Source organism: Anolis sagrei, chromosome Y (genome assembly GCF_037176765.1).
Source record: "Anolis sagrei isolate rAnoSag1 chromosome Y, rAnoSag1.mat, whole genome shotgun sequence".
NCBI lineage: Eukaryota > Metazoa > Chordata > Lepidosauria > Squamata > Dactyloidae > Anolis > Anolis sagrei.
The window spans coordinates 33656524-33678389 of record NC_090035.1 but is presented as its reverse complement, the minus strand read 5'-3'; the positions used below and the strand labels follow the sequence as shown (position 1 = coordinate 33678389).

General features: G+C 41.4%; 1 protein-coding gene across 7 annotated transcripts in view; it reads right to left on the bottom strand.

Moving 5' to 3' along the window:
* The window catches only part of LOC137095060 (amyloid beta precursor like protein 1-like), a 129306-nt gene that overhangs the window by 42078 nt on the left and 65362 nt on the right, over positions 1 to 21866 (bottom strand). For all 7 annotated transcript variants that reach the window (XR_010908775.1, XM_067461257.1, XM_067461259.1 and 4 more), the window contains 5 exons: positions 15774 to 15952; positions 15158 to 15417; positions 10565 to 10695; positions 10027 to 10101; positions 7095 to 7253 (listed from right to left, as the gene is read on the bottom strand). Coding sequence is in view for 6 of the 7 variants with exons in the window: in XM_067461257.1 (XP_067317358.1) it covers positions 7095 to 7253; positions 10027 to 10101; positions 10565 to 10695; positions 15158 to 15417; positions 15774 to 15952 (804 nt within the window). In the remaining variant the exon portion in view is untranslated. The remainder of the gene's footprint in view (positions 1 to 7094; positions 7254 to 10026; positions 10102 to 10564; positions 10696 to 15157; positions 15418 to 15773; positions 15953 to 21866) is intronic.

Sequence of the window (21866 nt, the reverse complement as noted above, 5' to 3'; positions counted from 1 at the left end):
GAATTAATTGTTTCTGGAAATGGCCAAATGAAAGAAACAACTGAGGAAGCAGAAGAAAGCAAAATCATCCCAAGAGAAGGAACATGCCTTTATCCCCCCATTACATTACATGTAAGAATTTTGCAAAAGAGGAGAGAGCTCAATTTTTTAACTTCCTTTCTCCGAGAGCAAACAATTCAATACCGATGGGCCAGGCCTGTAGGAATAAGCTTTCGATACCAGACTAAATGGTTTGCAATCAACTCAGTAGATGAGGCAAAGGAATTTATGAGAAGATTTGGAAAAGAAGACAACCAAAAAAGAAATTCACCACCAGAAGAGGGAGAACTGGAAGAATTAGAAGGAGCGGTGGGAGGATATGAGAGAATATCCCTTAGTAAAACACAACAACAGAAATTGATCCCAGAAGTAGAGAATGAGAAAGGAAATCAAGCCCGACTCACACATATGCAACACAAAGAGAGACAGGACTTTTCACTAGCGACGGCAAATATGGCGACTCTGGACATATCCGAATAAAATAAACATGGCAGATCTATGTATTTTATCTTGGAACATTAAAGGAATGTCCACACCAGAGAAAAGAAGGAAAATCTATCACTTCTTAAGCAAACAAAAACTTGATATTATCTGTTTAGAAGAAGTGAGAGTCAAAAGAGAGAAAAACTATTTAATGCAGAATGAAAGACTTGGGAAATACTTTTGCTCACTAGCAGATGAAAAGAAAAGGGGTATTACAATTTATATAAGAGATAACATTCCAGCACAAGAAATCTTCAAAGATAAATCTGGACACCAATTAGCAATAGAAATTACCTGGCAAAACCAAAAAATCCTACTGGTTGGAGTGTATGGACCACATAATGCAAAAGAAAAATTTTATAAGAGAAAGAATTATTAGACAAAGATTATGAAGAAATCATCTTGCTGGGAGATTGGAATGGAGTCCTGAACCCACAAATAGATAGACATTCTGGAAAGAAGATCAAGCAAGATCAAGGGAAATTGCCCATAGCTTTTGACACACTACTGCAAACAACAGGGGTGGTTGATGTCTGGAGACACCTATATGAGAATCAGAAAGGATTCACATTCTACTCAGAAGTACATTCATCCCTGTCAAGAATAGATATGTTTCTCACATCAAAAACTCTTATCCCACAGAATAAGAAAATGGAAATTTTGCCGAGAACCCTCTCAGATCACAATGCAATTCTGCTAGTCTTCAAAAAGAAGAGAACTGACTTCTCCTGGAAACTAAATGAAAACCTGTTACAGGACTCAGAATCATAGAATCATAGAATCAAAGAGTTGGAAGAGACCTCATGGGCCATCCAGTCCAACCCCCTGCCAAGAAGCAGGAATATTGCATTCAAATCACCCCTGACAAATGGCCATCCAGCCTCTGCTTAAAAGCTTCCAAAGAAGGAGCCTCCACCACACTCCGGGGCAGAGAGTTCCACTGCTGAAAGGCTCTCACAGTCAGGAAGTTCTTCCTAATGTTCAGATGGAATCTCTTCTCTTGTAGTTTGAAGCCATTGTTCCGCGTCCTAGTCTCCAAGGAAGCAGAAAACAAGCTTGCTCCCTCCTCCCTGTGGCTTCCTCTCACATATTTATACATGGCTATCATATCTCCTCTCAGCCTTCTCTTCTTCAGGCTAAACATGCCCAGTTCCCTAAGCCGCTCCTCATAGGGCTTGTTCTCCAGACCCTTGATCATTTTAGTCGCCCTCCTCTGGACACATTCCAGCTTGTCAATATCTCTCTTGAATTGTGGTGCCCAGAATTGGACACAATATTCCAGATGTGGTCTAACCAAAGCAGAATAGAGGGGTAGCATTACTTCCTTAGATCTAGACACTATGCTCCTATTGATGCAGGCCAAAATCCCATTGGCTTTTTTTGCCGCCACATCACATTGTTGGCTCATGTTTAACTTGTTGTCCACGAGGACTCCAAGATCTTTTTCACACGTACTGCTCTCGAGCCAGGCATCCCCCATTCTGTATCTTTGCATTTCATTTTTTCTGCCAAAGTGGAGTATCTTGCATTTGTCACTGTTGAACTTCATTTTGTTAGTTTTGGCCCATCTCTCTAATCTTTCAAGATCGTTTTGAATTCTGCTCCTGTCCTCTGGACTATTGGCTATCCCTCCCAATTTGGTGTCGTCTGCAAACTTGATGATCATGCCTTCTAGCCCTTCATCTAAGTCATTAATAAAGATGTTGAACAGGACCGGGCCCAGGACGGAACCCTGCGGCACTCCACTTGTCACTTCTTTCCAAGATTAAGAGGAAGCATTAGTGAGCACTCTCTGTGTTCGTCCACTTAACCAATTACAGATCCACCTCACCGTAGTTTTGCCTAGCCCACATTGGACTAGTTTCCTTGCCAGAAGGTCATGGGGGACCTTGTCGAAGGCCTTACTGAAATCCAGGTACGCTACATCCACGGCATTCCCCGCATCTACCCAGCTTGTAGCTCTATCGAAGAAAGAGATCAGATTAGTCTGGCATGACTTGTTTTTGATAAATCCATGTTGACTATTAGCGATGACTGCATTTGTTTCTAAGTGTTTGCAGACCGCTTCCTTAACAATCTTTTCCAGAATCTTGCCCGGTATCGACGTGAGGCTGACCGGACAGTAGTTGTTTGGGTCATCCTTTTTTCCCTTCTTGAAGATTGGGACCACATTGGCCCTCCTCCAATCTGCTGGAACTTCTCCCGTTCTCCAAGAACTCTCAAAGATGGTTGCCAATGGTTCCGAAATGACTTCCGCTAGTTCCTTCAATACTCTGGGGTGTAGTTGATCTGGCCCTGGGGACTTGAACTCATTAAGAGCGGCCAGGTATTCCTGGACGACTTCTTTCCCAATTTGGGGTTGTCCTCCAATCCCTCATCCACTCCATCTTGCTGAGGTTGAAGACTCTCTTTTTGTGAGAAGACCGAGGCAAAGAAGGCATTAAGTAGTTCTGCCTTTTCCCTATCCCCTGTCAACATTGCCCCATCTTCTCCGCGAAGAGGTCCTATCATCTCCCTGTTTTTCCTTTTCCTTTCCTTTCCTAGTTAAGAAAGCAAAAGAAATCCTAACACTATATTTTACAGGAAACAAACCAGGAGAAGTAAAAATGGAGACAGTTTGGGATGCAAGTAAAGCCGTCATAAGAGGGTTCTTTATATAACAAAATGCAACTAGAAACAAAAGAAAAAGGGAACAACTGGATAAAATAAATGAAGCAATCAAGGAAAAGGAAAGAGAACACAAAAATCCATCTGACAAAAAAATAAAAGAAGAAATAAGGTTACTACAAAAGCAGCTAGATTTGATCTTATCAGAGGAGATAGCAAAGAAATTAACAAGATGGAAACAGAAAAACTTTGAATGGGCTAATAAAGCTGGAATATGGCTAGCACTACGATTAAGGAAGGAACAAAGCTATGCACCCATTACAAAAATAACAGATGGTAAACATATACACCATGAAACATCCAAAATCAAAAAAGTATTTGAACAATTCTATACAAATCTATACAAGAGAAAAACAACTGATAAGGAAGAAATCAAAAAGTATCTGGATGAGTTAAAGATAAATAGGTTCACAGAGGAAGACAGAAGAAGTTTGAATCAAACAATCAGCATAGAAGAAATAGAAGAGGCAATACGATCTTCCAAAAGTAATAAAGCTCCGGGGCCAGATGGCTTCACAACAAAATATTACAAAGTATTCCAGGAGAATTTAACTAAACCTCTACAAGCCATTATGAATTCGATAAAAGAAGGGAAAATACCTGAAACATGGAAAGATGCATATATAACATTAATACCAAAGGAAGATAGAGACCCTCTGCAACCAAAGAATTATAGACCTATATCACTCTTGAATGAAGACTACAAACTTTTCATGTCCATCTTAGCAAACAGATTGAAAAATATCCTAAAGAAAACAATTTCAAAAAACCAAGCTGGCTTTCTACCAAACAGACAAATCAAACAGAACACAAGATGCCTCATTGACATAATTGAACTATTCGACAAAAACCCCAGCAGGAAATTAGCACTACTTTTTCTAGACATAGAAAAAGCATTTGACAGCCTATACTGGGAATTCATGACGGAAGCTCTGAAAGCACATAACATGGGAGATCAATATATAAAAATAATAAGAACTATATATAAAGACCAATATGCACAGTTAATAATCAATGGGGAGAAAACACAAAGAATTGAAATAAGACGGGGTACCAGGCAAGGCTGTCCATTATCCCCACTCCTGTTTATAATGTGCATAGAGATGCTCATAAGACAAATAAATGAGAATAAGGAAATAAAAGGTGTACGTGTAGGAGGCAAGGAACACAAGATCCGTGCCTTTGCTGACGACATTGTCCTGACTCTGGAAAACCCCAATGATTCAAAGGAAGAACTAAAAAATACCCTGACAAACTTCTCGGAATTAGCTGGGTTAAAAGTAAACAAAGAAAAAAGTCAACTCTTAACAAAGAACCTGACAGAATTGGAAAAACAAGAATTAAAAGAGAATACAGAATTTAATATTGCACAAAAAGTCAAATACTTAGGAATATACATTACAATAAAAAATTCAGAATTATTTAAAAATAATTACGAAAAGGTGTGGAGAGAGATAAGAAAAGAATTAGAGGAATGAAACAAACGAGGACTCTCCCTACTAGGGAGGATATCATCCATCAAGATGACAACATTACCGAAAATGTTATTTTTGTTCCAAAACATACCCATCATCAACAATGAAAAAATCTTCAAAATTTGGCAAAAAGACATTTCAAAGTTTATTTGGGCTGGGAAAAAACCAAGAGTAAAAATGAAGATACTTAATGACGATAAAACAAGAGGCGGCCTCTCTCTTCCAAATCTCCAACTCTATTTTCACGCATGCTGTTTTGATTGGATTAAAGAATGGGTGTCCTTAGAAGACAATGAACTACTCGATCTAGAAGGTCTAAATCTCCCATTCGGATGGCATGCCTATCTGGACATACAAAAGGCCAAACCAACAGGCATATTTAATGATCACTAAATACGGAGACCAATTCTAAATACCTGGAACAGATATAAAAATAGAATTTACACAAAGACCAATGGATGTCTTTGTGTAAATTGAGTAAGGGTGGATGTCCCCGCATGAAGCATATTATAAAAAGGAGAATAACCTCCAAGGGAAATGGCTAACCTACGGGGAACTGATCCAGACTGATTTAGAAAAATCAGAAATGAAATCCCTAGAAGAACTAAACCAAAAGGGCCTTAAATGCAATTGGCTTCTGCATAGACAACTGCGAGAGAAATTTAAAGAACAACTTAGAACCTCAGGCTTCCAGACAGCGAAAACATGGTTTGATGTGGCAATGTTTCAGAAACCAAAAGGTCTTATATCATATATATACAAAAATTTACTGACTTGGCACACGGAAGAGGAAATAGTTAGATGGGCCCAAAATACAGGCCAAGAGATAAAAATGTCCCAGTGGGAAAAGACATGGAGGAGAAGAATGAAATACACTGCATGTCAAAACTTAAAGGAAAATGTTTATAAAATGCATTTGCGATGGTATCTCTCTCCAGAGAGACTAGCTAAGATGTACAATTGTTCCAACAAATGTTGGAAATGTGGGAAAGAAAAAAGTACATTCTATCACACATGGTGGTTTTGTAGCAAAGTAAAAAATTACTGGAAACAGATCCACATATATCTTGAAAAAATGTTAAACACAAATTTCAAAATGACACCTCAAATGTACCTTTTGAATATGCCCAAGGAAGAATTAGAAAGAAAATTTGGAAAAATTTTGTTTTACACAACAGTGGCAGCTAGAATAGTATATGCTAGATATTGGAAAAACCCAGATATACCTCCTTTAGAAGAATGGGAAAATATATTATAGATATGTTGATAATGGACAAAATAACTGTATTGTTAAGAGGAGAAATACTAGACAACTTCGTTAATGAATGGCAACCAATGATTCAACACCTTAATGTAAAGTTAAATTAAAAATGTATATAGAGGATCCTATAAGACTGTAGACAAGGAAGAAGTAGATGCAAAGTAAGAATCTATGATATCTTTTTATGTAATATTTAGATAGTAGACTGTGACCCCTTAATAGAAATATACTATGAGATAAAGGATTATAGAACATTAATAGATGGCGAGTATTGCACTGTATGCAACAAACACTTGCAAATGTATGTTTTCTTAAAAAAATGAGAAAAAAAAACAGAAGCATGAAAGGGAGTGCAGGCAATGGGAAAGAATGGTTAAAGAGGTTACTGTCAACTGAATAAGGAATTGCCTCTAGAACAAGTACAAAGGTGCCATTGTAAAAGGTATGGAGAGGAATTAATTGTTTCTGGAAATGGCCAAATGAAAGAAACAACTGAGGAAGCAGAAGAAAGCAAAATCATCCCAAGAGAGGGAACATGCCTTTATCCCCCCATTACATACAGCTGGTATGACTATTGTTGCGGGTGGTGAGTGGGAATTTCAAAAATTCAGATCCTCCACCGAGTCATGGAACTCACTGATTGAGTTTGGACCTGACACTCCCTCTCTGCCTCCCTTACCTGTGATTGTGAGCACGATAAAATAAAGGTAAAGGTTTCCCCTGACATTAAGCCTAGTTGTGTCCGACTCTGGGGTGGTGCTCATCTCAATTTCTAAGCTGAAGAGCCGGCATTGTCCGTAGACACCTCTAAGGTCATGTAGCCAGCATGACTCCATGGAGTACTGTTACCTTCTCGCATTGATCTACTCATTTTTGCATGCTTTTGAACTGCTAGGTTGGCAGAAGCTGGGACTAACAGCGGGAACTCACCTACTCCCCAGATTCGAACTGCTGACCTTTTGGTCAGCAGGTTTAACCTGCTGTGCCACCAGGGAGCCATGAACACAATGGACAGCGACAAAAAGCATACACATTTTCTTAAGCTCACTGGAGAAAAGATAGGATATAAATATAATTCATAAATAAATTACAGTAGCTTTGAGCTGATTTCTAGGGAGCCCTTACTCAAAGCTTCCCACACTGAACTCCCTCACCACACCTGTACTCACCTGGGGATTATCACTCTGCACAGCAGTCAGGTAACTCTCCAAAGCTGCACGGCGATTATCATTCAGCAGTGCCACAACACGGGCCAGATGAGTCTCCACCAGCTGCTGCCTCTCCCTCACCACCTGTTCTTCCAGTGTCTGAAAAATAGACTGGAAGTGCTGGGAAAACAGAAAATTCAGTCAAGGTTGAGTATACTGATGATTAGCTGAGAGCATACAGTGTTGCCACAATGCCGAAGTTAAACAGGCCAGTACATATTGAAGAATTCAGCAGGAAACCATCAGGAAACCAAATGTTGTTGGACTGAAGTGGCACTCAGTCCTGGGCAGTACAGACTATGCTGAAGAGTGATAGAACCTGCAGTCCCATAGCTTTTGCAGGGCCACAAGTTGCCCATTTCTGTTCTATATTTGAAGGTTGGTTTTTGCATGCATTTTCTCCTCTAATAGACAGGTGGCTTTGTAGGTTGAGAACAACCCACAGATCAATTCCTCCCTCCAGCAGTGAAGGGAGGAATATCCTTGTGTGGGTTGCTCTTCCAAATTCCTACAATTGGAAAAAAAGAGCCAGATCTAAAGGCCTCAGCTCCTGTTCTTAGGAAAAGAATCAAGTTTGCAGACAACACCAAATTGGGAGAGATAGCTAATACTCCAGAAGACAGGAGCAGAATTCAAAATGATCTTAACAGATCAGAGAGATGAATGCCCAAAACTTGCAAAATGAAATTCAACAGGGACAAGATACTCCATTTAGGCAGAAAAAAATGAAATGCAAAGATACAGAATGGAGGATGCCTGGCCTGACAGCAGTACGTGTGAAAAAGATCTTGGAGTCCTCGTGGACAGCAAGTTAAACATGAGCCAACAATGTCATGCAGTGGCTTTAAAAGCCGATGGGATTTTGGCCTGCATAAATAGGAGTTTAGTGTCTAGTAGGCCTGGGTAACAACGGAAAAAATTGTTTCTAAAATCGATTCGTTTTTGGGGGGTTTTTGCATTTCGATTTTAAAAAGAATTCCGAAATTTTTCTTTTAAAAAGTTCGATATTTACGAAATTTCATAAATGTTAAAAAATTACGAAACAATAACGAATCGATTTCGAAACAATAACGAATCGATTCGTTAATGGCGGACGCGACCGTGAAATACGCTAAAAAACCTCCAAATGGGACAGGGGGAACTTCTGAAGCTTCCCTCTCCCTCTGTTGTTGACTGTTGGTGTGATATTGTAATTTTTTTTCACTAATTAAACAAAAAACAACTATAAAACTTGCCCCAGACATGCAGAAATAATAACGAAACGACTTCACAACGAATCCGAAACAATTAACGAAACTAAACCGCCCAGCCCTAGTGTCTAGATCTAGGGAAGTCATGCTACCCTTCTATTCTGCCTCGGTTAGACCATAGCTGAAATACTGTGTCCAATTCTGGGCACCACAATTGAAGAGAGATATTGACAAGCTGGAATATGTCCAGAGGAGGGTGACTAAAATGATCAAGGGTCTGGAGAACAAGCCTTATGGGGAGCGGCTTAAATAATAGGGCATGTTTAGCTTGCAAAAGAGAAGACTGAGGGGAGACATGATGAGGGCCATGTATAAATATGTGAGGAGAAGTCATAGGGGAGGGAGCAAGCTTGTTTTTTTGTTGGTTTTTTTTTTGGTGCCCTGAAGACTAGGACACAATGGAACAATGGCTTCAAGCTACAGGAAAGGAGATTCTACTTGAGCATTTGGAAGAACTTCCTGACTGTGAGAATTGTTCAGCATTGGAACTCTCTGTCCCAGACTGTGGTGGAGTCTCCTTCTTTGGAGGCTTTTAAACAGAGGCTGGAAGGCCATCTGTCAGGGGTGCTTTGAATGTGATTTTCCTGCTTTTTGGCAGGGGGTTGGATTGGATGGGCCCATGAGGTCTCGTCCAAGTTTATGATTCTATGATATTAATTCTTACATTTATTCAGAGAATGTACACTCCAAATTTCAAATAAATTTGTGGAGTGGCTTTCAACTCCACAATAAACATAAAATAAACACATAGAGGATTGGGGCAATTATTTTTTAAAAAGAGGATTACAAGAACATCACAGGGATGTAAGGTTTCACTTTTAGAAGAATTCACTTGGTATCCAGATTATACTGCAATAATGCTAGGGAATCTCTTCAGGAAGAGTATTTTATAAAGCAGGCACCACTATCAAGGCCACCTTTGCTGCCCCTTCAAATGATGGAGGAAAATATAGAGGACACATGGAATTCCATATGCATGGGGCCAATACTAAAGAGGACTATCTTGTACCTTTCAGCAAACTGACTTTATAAGAAGCAAATGGAAGAAGCTTTTTTAAAGTTCATTTCAATGAAATCTGCTTCAAAGAATAATAATAATAATAATAATAATAATAATAATAATAATAATAATTAATTTGTACCCTGCCATCATCTTCCTGAAGGGACTAGGGGCGGCTAATAAAACACAAAATAGAATTACATATAATCAAAATAATGCACAATTTGACTGAATACAAACAATGGACAATGTCAATTGATAAAATTTAAAAAAATTCTAAAACACAGTCATACCTGTGGGTCATTGGGTTTCTTCAAATACAAACTAAAGTGTTGAGTAACAATGGTCGACGTCAACACATGACCACAGTACATTAATCCAGGTCAAAAGCCCATGTAAATAGCTATGTTTTTAGGTTCGAATTGAAGGTTTGGAGATTTGGGGATAATCTAATCTCCCTTGAGAGGGCATTCCAGAGCCAAGAAGCCACCACCAAGATGGTCCTCTCTCTTGTCCCCACCAACCACAGCTGTGACGGTGGTGGGACTGAGAGAAGGGCCTCCCCAGCAGATCTCAAGGCCTGCACTAGTTCATAGAAGGAGATTAGATCTCAAAGACAGGTTGGATCCAAAGCAAATCTCACCTCATTGAGGGCCTGTCGGTCTGTCTTCGGCAGGTTCTTTGCTTGGTTGTCAGCCTCGGCCCATTCCTTCATTACCTGTCAAATTGAAACAAAGTAATGAGTATCAATAATGTCTTTGCTTAGAAGTTCACATCTTCCCCTGCCATACAACTTAACAACTGTTTTGTGCTTTTTGGTATCCACCTAACCATCTCCTAATTTTATTATGGTGAAGCCTTCAAGACTAGTGTACTAAACACTCCAAAACTTAAAGAACTTAGAAAAGTTTCATTTTATGATATAATTTCCCAACACCATCTCTCGTGGCCATACTACTTGGAGGATCCTGGGAGTTTTCTTCCAAAAAGGTAATTTTCCATGATATGACTTAATTTGGATTTGGAGAAAGATCTAAAACTTTTGTTATTTTCTAAGATGGCCCAAATGATCTTCAAAAATACAAAGTGTGTTATGTATGTAATTAAAAACAAATATCCACAAACTATGAAAGAGGAGAGATGCCAATCAACGTCACTTTTTTCAGTTCATCTGCACTTACCTCATTGATCTGTTTCATGCGGCGCTCTTCCAAGTCCATCTTGGCACGCAGAAAGTTAGCATGCTCATTCCCATCTCCAGGCATTTCAAAATAAACATCCACACCATCAGAGGGGCGAGGAGTGGGAGTCACTACAAAGATAAGTCATTTGTTAAGCACATACCTATTGACCTCTTTCAACTTCACTATTTAAAGTGGATACAGCCAAAACTCAAGTATAACCTTTCAACTCTGATGTCAACGTACCATATATATTTGCATACAAGCTGACCCGAACATTAACCGAGGTACCTTATTTTACCACATAAACTGGGAAAATGTATAGACTCGAGTATAAGCCAAGGGTGGTAAATATAGCAGCTACTGGTAAATTTCAAAATAAAATAGATAGCAATAAAATTACATTAATTGAGGCATCAGAAGGTTTTAAATATTTACATTTAACTGTAATTTAAGATAAGACTGTCCAACTCTGATTAATTCATTATTCTAACTTACTTCAATGTAAATGTGCTTACATATCCTTCCAATAATAATGAGAGTAAAATAATAAATGTAACAACAACAACAACAACAACAATAGAGTAATATAATGGAAATGTAATAATAACAGTAGTAAAATAATAAATGTAATAATAATAGAGTAAAATAATATATGTAATAATAAATAGAGTAAAATAATAATAATAATAACAGAGTAAAATAATTGTTGTTGTTGTTGTTCATTCGTTCAGTCGTCTCCGACTCTTCGTGACCTCATGGACCAGCCCACGCCAGAGCTCCCTGTCGGCCGTTACCACCCCCAGCTCCCTCAAGGTCAGTCCAGTCACTTCAAGGATGCCATCCATCCATCTTGCCCTTGGTCGGCCCCTCTTCCTTTTGCCTTCCACTTTCCCCAGCATAATTGTCTTCTCTAGGCTTTCCTGTCTCCTCATGATGTGGCCAAAGTACTTCAACTTTGTCTCTAGTATCTTTCCCTCCAGTGAGCAGTCGGGCTTTATTTCCTGGAGGATGGACTGGTTGGATCTTCTCGCAGTCCAAGGCACTCTCAGCACTTTCCTCCAGCACCACAGCTCAAAAGCATCGATCTTCCTTCGCTCAGCCTTCCCTAAGGTCCAGCTCTCACATCCATAGGTGACTACAGGGAATACCATGGCTTTAACTAGGCGGATCTTTGTTGCCAGTCTGATGTCTCTACTCTTTACTATTTTATCGAGACTGGACATTGCTCTCTTCCCAAGAAGTAAGCGTCTTCTGATTTCCTGGCCACAGTCTGCATCTGCAGCAATCTTTGCACCTAGAAATACAAAGTCTGTCACGGCCTCCACGGTTTCTCCATCTATTTTCCAGTTGTCAATCATTCTTGTTGCCATAATCTTGGTTTTTTTGACGTTTAGCTGCAACCCGGCTTTTGCGCTTTCTTCTTTCACCTTGATTAGAAGGCTCCTCAGCTCCTCCTCGCTTTCGGCCATCAGGGTTGTGTCATCTGCATATCTGAGGTTGTTAATGTTTCTTCCAGCAATTTTCACCCCAGCTTTGCATTCATCCAGCCCCGCACATTGCATGATGTGTTCTGCATACATGTTAAAAAGGTTGGGTGAGAGGATGCAGCCTTGCCGTACGCCTTTCCCAATCTTGAACCAGTCTGTTGTTCCGTGGTCAGTTCTGACTGTTGCTACTTGGTCCTTGTACAGATTCCTCAGGAGAAAGACAAGGTGGCTTGGGATGCCCATCCCACTAAGAACTTGCCACAATTTATTATGATCCACACAGTCAAAGGCTTTAGAATAGTCAATGAAGCAGAAGTAGATATTTTTCTGAAACTCCCTGCTTTTCTTCATTATCCAGCGGATATTGGCAATTTGGTCTCTCGTTCCTCTACCTTTTCTAAACCCAGCCTGAACATCTGGCAACTCTCGCTCCATGTATTGCTGGAGTCTTCCTTGCAGGATCTTGAGCATTACCTTACTGGCATGAGAAATAAGGGCCACTGTACGGAAGTTTGAGCAGTCTTTCGCATTTACCTTTTTTGGTATGGGGATATAAGTTGATTTTTTTCTTCTTCATTTGTTGACCGCCGTTCTCAGCCCTAAGGCGACTCACGGCAGTTTACAACATATAAAAACAGTTTACAACAAGGGCATATCACAACAACAATATCAACATAACAATCAACAATACAAATTACACTAAATCATCCACGCCGTCTCATTGTAGAATCATAAACCAATCTCGTTGGTTTATAATAACCAATAAATAACCTTGACTTGAGTATAAGCCAAGGGGGTGCTTTTTCAGCCTAAAAAAAGGGCTGAAAAACTTGGCTTATACTCGAGTATACGTACTGTAATACAAACTCACACATGTCTTGCAACAGTTACTCCGTACTAGTAACTGTACTCTGTACAGTTACTCCCAGAATCTTCAACCAGCTTAGACATACTATCATAGTACAATAAAATAATTGTGGATATAATAATAATAACAATATTATTGGATATAATAATAATAATAATAATAATAACAACACACACACAATTGTCCCAAGCTCTGACTGTACATTATGGAATTGACCTATCTACAGCCTTTTATAACACACACACACACACACACACACACAATGAAAAACTTCCTCAATTTTCCATGGTATAACATCCCACAGCAACAACCCAGAGACACTCAGTTATGTGCTGATGGAGGCACGAGTGCTCCTATGGGCCCCACATTGAGGGCTACTTTGGCTCAAGGCACACTCTCTTTTGTGTCAGGAAGAGTCAGGTTCCGAGCTGCCTCAAAACAGACATCCCATTGTGAGGAGGAAGAGAAGGAGACGTGCCCATGAGAAGCAGCTGAGCATTTCCTTCCCACCCTCTCCCTGTTGTTGCTGATTGGAAGCACCCCTCCTTTTGTGTGCCAGCAGCCATCCACCTGCAGCAGATATTCCAACACTTCTACCATTTGGAAATGCCCCAACTGGTAATGATAACCTCACAGCTGGTTCTAGGTTTGAGGAAACTCTTGGGAATAACCTGTCTTCTTACGGGCCTCTCCCAACTTTGACAGACACTGTACACTAGCTCTCTTTCTACAGCAGCGTTTCTCAACCTGGGGGTCGCGACCTCTCGGGGGATCGTTTGGTCATTTTCTGAGGGTCGCGAAGCCACATTGGCTGGCCACACCCCCTCCAAAATGGCGGCCGACCCCCTGGGCCACTGGCATTCCCCGCGCGAAGCCATCCGCCTGTCCCTCATCTCCTTCTGATGACAGAAGGAGGCGAGGGACGGGCAAGCAGCTCCGCGGTCGGCTAGGCCACGCGCGAAGCCATCTGCCCGTCCCTTGCTTCCTTCTGATGGCAGAAGGAGGTGAGGGATGGGCGAGTGGCTCCTTGGGCGTCCCTCGCCTGCTCTGCTCTCCTGCCGGCCGGTGGGGTGCGGAGCAGGCGAGGGCCTTTGGAGCAAAGCCTTGCGCCAGGCGCCCTTGCCTGCTCCGCTCTCCCGCCGGCCGGTGGGGGTATGGAGCAGGCAGGGGCTTTGGAGCAAGGCCTTGCGCCAGGTGCCCTTGCGTGCTCCACTCTCCCGCCAAGTCAGTGGCTTGAAAGCACATAACAACAACAATCCTATCTCATCAGCCAAAAGCAGGCCCACATTTCCCATTGAAATACTAATAACTTTATATTTGTTAACATTGTTCCTCATTTTAATTATTGTATTGTTTTTAAGTGTTTATTACACTACAAAAAAGATATGTGCAGCATGCACAGGAATTCATGTTTTATTTTTCAAATTATAATCCGGCCCTCCAACAGTTTGAGGGACTGTGACCTGGCCCTCTGCTTAAAAAGTTTGTGGACCCCTGCCCTAAACGGTTCTGGCCCAACTTACCTATCCGAACGTACTCTCCTTATGAACCATCTAGGAAATTAAGATCATCTGGGGAGGCCCTGCTCTCGATCCCACCTTCTTCGCAGATGTGTCTTGCAGGGATGAGAGACAGGGCCTTCTCAGTGGTGGCTCTTCAGCTGTGGAATACTCTTCCTAGGGATATTAGATCAGCCTCCTCCCTTTTGACATTTTGTAAACAAGTCAAAACCTGGCTTTTGGAGCAAGCTTTCGCAAATGCAGTGTAACTGGTAAATATAGAACTACGGAATGACTGGACATCATGACTGGAAAATGATTTTAGTAAGGAGATGCTGATAGTTTATGTTTTAATATGGTTTTTATATTATATGCTAATGTTTCAATTGTATTCTATGTTGTTGGGGCATTGAATTGTTGCCAACTGTAAACTGCCTTGAAATGCCTTCAGGCTGAGAAAGGCAGTATACAAATACGGTAAATAATAATAATAATAATAATAATAATAATAATAATTAATAAATCTGATGAGCAGAGGAACTTGAAAGGGCAGAATCCCAACTCCTGGTAGATGACTGCTTCCTGGATTGATCCCAGAGAATAATCCAGTCCCTAAGATCAAAGCAATTCACTCCTCGATCCAGAGATTAGCAATAATCCCTCAACTGGATCATGGACCGCAACAGATACACAACAAACCTGACCATTAACACTTGTCCAGTCCTTCTCAATTCACCTTTGATGTCTTCTTCAGTGGTCTGTGTGGTAGTGGTGATCGTGGTCTGAGTAATGCTGTTGTCATAATAACCTGGCTCTACAAAATAGTTATCCCAGGCAGGAGGGAAGGGATCGGTATCAAGGACGCCATCTCTAGGAATCTCCTCCCCATCCTCTTCATCTTCTTCATCCACTTCTTCCTCTGCATCAATGGCCCCTTCCTCTACTATTTCCAAACCTTCCTCTTCCATTGGCATGTGTCCTGTTGGAACTTTGTTGCTGTAGAAAATATAATTAAATCAGGATGTTCCCATAGGAAAAGATCAAGGAAAACAGTGCAATTGTGTGGGTGGCAAGAAGGTACAGAAAGCGGGGAGAAGAGACACATTTTGTGAAATTGGGACAGAGTAGGATTTGCCAATTCAGCAGTTTTCTACGATGAGAACCATGACTCCAATTATAATGGATGCCATTACGTAGGAGCTCCCCCTCAATTTTTGTGGAAATACGCTGCTGAATTCAAATCTGCCAATATGTGGGGTGGGGTGAATAGTGTGCCTTTGAAATTCCAGATCCAAAAGGGGAAAACCACATGAGAAGTCAGAGTGGGCTTAACTCAGAAGCGATCTGCTCACCTGTGCAAGGCTTCCTCCCTTTGATGGGGGAGGACCTGGAGAGCATCAGTCGCTTGTTCCAATCTAATTGGTGGGGGGCGTGAAGGGCAGCACACATACTCAACACCTCGGAAACGATCAGCCCCACAGGGAAGCAGCATGCCATAGCTGTGAAGCTCCAGGTCCTCTTCACTACAGGCCTAGGAATAAGAGGCAAACAACACTAATGACTTAATGTGTTGTCGAAGGCTTTCATGGTTCCAATCACTGAGTTGTTGTAAGTTTTTCAGGCTGTTTGACCATGTTCCAGGAGCATTCTCTCCTGACATTTTGCCTGCATCTTGGCAGGCCTCCTCAGAGGTTGTGAGGTCTGCAGGAGACTACCGTATACCATGCAGCTGTGGACAAGTCTACATAGGGACCACCAAACGCAGTACCCAAACAATCATCATCATCATCATCATCATCATCATCATCATCATCTTTATTTATACCCCCCACCATCTCCCCAAAGGGACTTGGGGCAATTAACATGAGGCCTAGCCCAGGAATAATAATGCAAAACAAAATTCAAAGAAACAAAATAGCATCAAAATAAACACAAGAAATAACAAAATAACATAAACAGCCAAGGAACATGAAAGGCACTACAACCGAGAAGTCGGCCACAGCAGAGTACCTGATAACCAACCTGGACACAGCATATTATTTGAGAGCACAGAAATGCTGGACCACTCTAGCAACCACCATGTCAGACTACACAGAGAAGTTATTGAAATCCACAAGCATGTGGACAATTTCAACAAAAAGGAAGAAACCATGGAAATGAAGAAAATCTGGCTATAGGTATTAAAAAACTCTAAAATCATAACAGTAAATAAAGACAGAGGCGCTCCAGACAATAAACAATCAGGAACAGCTAATCATCTCTCAACAAAGGACGCCCCAGGCAGTAAGAAGCTAGACCATGAAAACTGCTAGGCCATTAAATGCTAATCAAGGTGGTCAATTGGAACATTCACACCTACCTCCAACAGACAAGAGTTCTTTCTTGTCTGGACACTCCACAGATATATAAACCCCACTTGCCTAGTTTCCAAGAGACCACACAACCTCTGAGCATGCCCGCCATAGATGCGGGTGAAACGTCAGGGGAGAATGTTTCTGGAACATGGCCATGCAGCCTGAAAAACTTACAGCGAAATAGTGACTTAATTTGGATAATGGGACCATAGTTAAGAACGAATAGTGGCTGGATCTACACTGCAATATCATGAAGTTTAACTGCATTGAATTGCATTATACGAGTCTACGCTGATCATATAATGTAGTTTCAAACCGCACTGTAGATCAAGCCAGTGGCTTGAATCAGAATATGAAGATGTTACCCTTTGAGACCAACAATCAGAGAGTCTTCCAGAAAGCAAGAAACATTCCAAGGCTCAATTTTGTTACACGAGACAGAGGAACAATGGCACTTAGCAATCATTACTGACCAAAGCCATCTGTTCCAACTAACATTAGATATATATTGCATATAAACGTGATCTATAAATTCACATGGAGACAGATCCTGCATTAAACCATGCTTTAAAATTATCTCCAAAGGTAACCAATGCTCACAGTTTGAACTGTAGTTTACATTTTTTAAGAAATAAAGATGTAATAAACAGGTTAATTCCACTCTTACTCCCTTTGAGTCTTTAATGAAATTGCACAACTTTCAATCTAGGGGTTTGGTTTCCATTCATTTTTCTTTTCTACTAGGAGCTCAAAGAGGCATGGCTTCAAACTCCAATAGGAACATGATCTAGTACACACCATCATTTATGGCAGTGGTTCCCAACCTTTTGTCCTCCAGGTGCTTTGGACTTCAATTCCCAGAAATCCCAGCCAACTTATCAGCTGTTAGGAATCGTGGGAGCTGAAGTCCAAAAACCTGGAGGACCAATGGGAACTTTTGGCTTATGGCAATTGGAATAGAATTTGTAAATATCTCTTAAAATCATTTCACCACATTTTAAGGTGATAGCATATAAACTTCTTTATAAATGGTGCTTAACACCAATGAAGATATCACAGATTATCAGAAATTATATATCTGCTGTGCTGGAGGGGATGTGATTTACCAGGAAGCTACATGAACATGTGGTGAGATTGTGTTGTTGTCTCAATGTTCTGGAGGGATATCTTTCACAAAATATGTAGCATTATCAACCAACAAGTTCAATTTGTTCCAGACTTAGCACTGCTGAACATTTCCTCTGCTTTCAATGCTGTTACCACATAAGGATCTAGTAATATTTTTACTCTTAACTACTAGACAATTAACTACACAAGGGAAATCTGGAAATGCACTGAACAACATTTCATAGCATGCAAGAACATGGGACTTCACTGTTTCAAAAAGGTAAACACAAAGAGTCAAAGAATTAGATGATGAAATTGACATAAATAACTTGGACCACTTTTATTTGCTATGTGAATCAAATCCCAAGAACTCATATGTGTACATCAGTGGTTCCCAATCTATTGACCAGGAACCATTTTGACCAGGGACCACTATCCAGCATTAGTGGGCTTCCATGGCAGAACAGGGATTCAAAGGGTTACGAATTCGTTTTTGGTCATCTTTAGATTTGGTTTGGTTATTTGGGGTGCTGATTCAGAAAATTGCATTGGATAGACCACATCAGCTCTAGTTTCTGACACAGAACTTATGGCATCCAGTAATTGCCATCTGCTTGCCCACAGAAAACCACACTGAATAAGTCTTGACACAATATGAGGGCTTCGCGAGACCAGCCTCTCTTGTTGCAATGGTGTAGTAACAGTGAACCATATTTTAGTTCTTACAGACCACAGGTTGAGAACCACTGATGTAAATGGAATGATGTACTTGACTGAATTAGACATTAACCCTGGAGACTAGATTAAGTACTGAGCACTGTATTAATACTTTGCAATTGTGTTCATTTATTTGGAATTTTTTATTGTATTGTAGAATGTGTTTTGTGTAGAATGTGTTTTGTGTTTTGCGGCAGCACTCTACTTGTGCTGTCGCACGCTGGGCCTGTGCATAAGACTGTAGACAGGACATAAATTCTGTGTGCCCAACGGGATGCTGGGGCTGCCTCAGAGTAAAGGCCTTTGGATTTCCTTAAAACAGAGTCTTTAGATTGCTTAAAGGTTCAACAAAGTTCTTTATTAATGAAAACAAACAGGTACTTTAAGGCTTTCTTAACAGTCTATTGGCTCTCCATCTTGTCCACAGGGAACAGGCACTATCTTCATAAACTAGAATTTAACTAATGGGGAAATCCTTAACTTCTAATCTGGGCAGTCTGTCTTTGCCTCTGTTGGCATGGAGCTCCTACACCCGGTACCAACTGCTTCTGGCTTCCGCGAGAGACCCTTACCAAGCAGAGCTTTGTAGACTTCCAGGGGAAAAGGAGTTCAGGTTTCAGTGATGGCTGACTGAAGTCCTTCAGTGAAGGAGCTGTAAGGCTGTATATCTTCTGGCCAAGCTGTAGAAGACAAAGCTTTCTACAGGAGCTCTTGGTATTATGTTCTGCACAAAAGGCTTCTCTGTGTGGACTAAACCAAAAAGGCTCATATTCCCTCCAAAACCCCAAAAAGGGGGCGGGACCAGGGAACCTAACTATAATTAACAGGTGGCTTGTCCTATGATTGCAGCCAAAAGAAGCCACCAATCTACAGAGTCCCTGAAACTTAGGACTACAACAAACATTCAGTGCAAAGCAAACAAAATTGGAGCTCCTGGTACAGCTGTACCTGCACACTCCTAGCCTAGATTTCTCAATGATGACAAATACACTATACACTATAACAATGACAAATCTAATTTGGCAATGAATAATTACTGTGCAGAAGTCATTGTTATTATGTTTGTGTTTAACTGTTAGAGTATGTATTTCTGTTTGTAACAGTAGCTAAAACTGGAGTCATCTGGTTTGAATCCACAGTGAGCGTTGCCAAGGAGACGAGGCTGGCTAGCTCATAAGAGGGAGAAGTGGGCAGAGCCAAGCAGGAAAAGTTATGTGCATTTAAAAAAAACCGCAGAGAGAGAGAGGCTTGGAAAGGCCTGAGAGAGAGAGGCTTGTGTGTGAGAGGCTGAAGTTTTTTCAGTCTAGGAGGGCTGAAGAAAGAAACCTGGCCAGATTCTTTAGTCAAAGAAGACTAAAGGAAACCTAGTTAAGATCCCTAGTTAAGGAAGGACTAGAGATCAGAGATTTGATCGAGGGAAGATCAAATTGAAAGGCTATTTATAGTAGTGAAACATTGTTCACCAGAGAGCTTCACCTCAGTGAAAGTTAGCCACAAGCTGTTATCTGGAAGAGTGGACTGTATTATAAACCACGTGATATTCAAAGTTCCATAAGTTATTTAACAGCCTGCAACTATAAGCTTTGTACACAATAAACTTGTTATCTTTTGTTGGAAACCGTCTCATCTCAACTAATCTGCGTCTGTAGAACCAGATCGTTGGTGGCAGTTACCTTAATTTACAAATAATAATTGGCCTCCTCCATAATATACTCTTCTACACAATTGAGGCCTGAGGTAAATTCCCTCCATAACATCCACATCTGTACAATTGGTGGCAGCGGTGGGATTAAAAAGTGCTTGAGGTAAAATACCTCCATTATTAGGGCCTGCCATTGCCAACCTCAGCAACACACAAGCACTTCCTCGCAATTGGTGAAAGCGGTGGGGATCTTCAAAGATAAAATCCCTATACCCTGTCCATCGTTGTGTTCACATCTTCCCAATTACCCATTCAATAACAACACAATATCACAAATTGGTCTGTGTAACACAGAAACATTGCCATTTTGGCACACTCATAGTTTTACCTTCCTTACCAATCCGTCCGGACTTGGAAAGGTCTCTGTAACTTTGGCCAAAGGACACTTGAAACGAGGTAAGGATTTGTCTTTCAGCAAAACAATGTCCCCAATTTGGAGGTTGGGCTTAGAGTCTTTCCACTTCCTGTGACTCTGGAGTTGAGCCAGGTACTCTACCTTCCAGAATCTCCAAAACTGATTAGCAAGAGTTTGAGTTTGTTTCCAAAGTGCTTTGTAAGACCCTTCCAGGACAGGGTACAGAATTTCCTGCCATTCAGAAGTCTTTTGAGTCAAAATGGACGCAGAAATGAGAAGCAGTGGAATGTCTGAGTTTGTGGTGATGGGCACCAATGGGCGGCTATTTACAAGCGCTGCCGCCGAGTCGGGCCCGGCTCCTCCGAAGCTAAGGTTTCAGTGTGGAATTGGGAGAAGGGGCTCCCCAAAGGCCATCTAGTCCCGCCCTCTGCTATGGTCTCAATGCGAAATTAGGAGAAGGGCTCCCCAAAGGCCATCTAGCCCAGCCCTCCGCTAAGGTTTCAGTGCGGAATTGGGAGAACGAAGCACACCCACCGCAAAGGTGAGGAAGGAGGGACGGGCCGCCTTCCCGCTGAGGGTCGCTCGCCCTCTCGCTCGCTTGCTCAGCCGGCGCCTTCCCCGCCCTCTCCTCCTCCTCCTAGAATCATAGAATCAAAGAGTTGGAAGAGACCTCATGGGCCATCCAGTCCAACCCCCTGCCAAAAAGCAGGAATATTGCATTCAAATCACCCCTGACAGATGGCCATCCAGCCTCTGCTTAAAAGCTTCCAAAGAAGGAGCCTCCACCACACTCCGGGGCAGAGTTCCACTGCTGAACGGCTCTCACAGTCAGGAAGTTCTTCCTAATGTTCAGATGGAATCTCCTCTCTTGTAGTTTGAAGCCATTGTTCCGCGTCCTAGTCTCCAAGGAAGCAGAAAACAAGCTTGCTCCCGCCTCCCTGTGGCTTCCTCTCACATATTTATACATGGCTATCATATCTCAGCCTTCTCTTCTTCAGGCTAAACATGCCCAGTTCCCTAAGCCGCTCCTCATAGGGCTTGTTCTCCAGACCCTTGATCATTTTAGTCGCCCTCCTCTGGACACATTCCAACTTGTCAATATCTCTCCTGAATTGTGGTGCCCAGAATTGGACACAATATTCCAGATGTGGTCTAACCAAAGCAGAATAGAGGGGTAGCATTACTTCCTTAGATCTAGACACTATGCTCC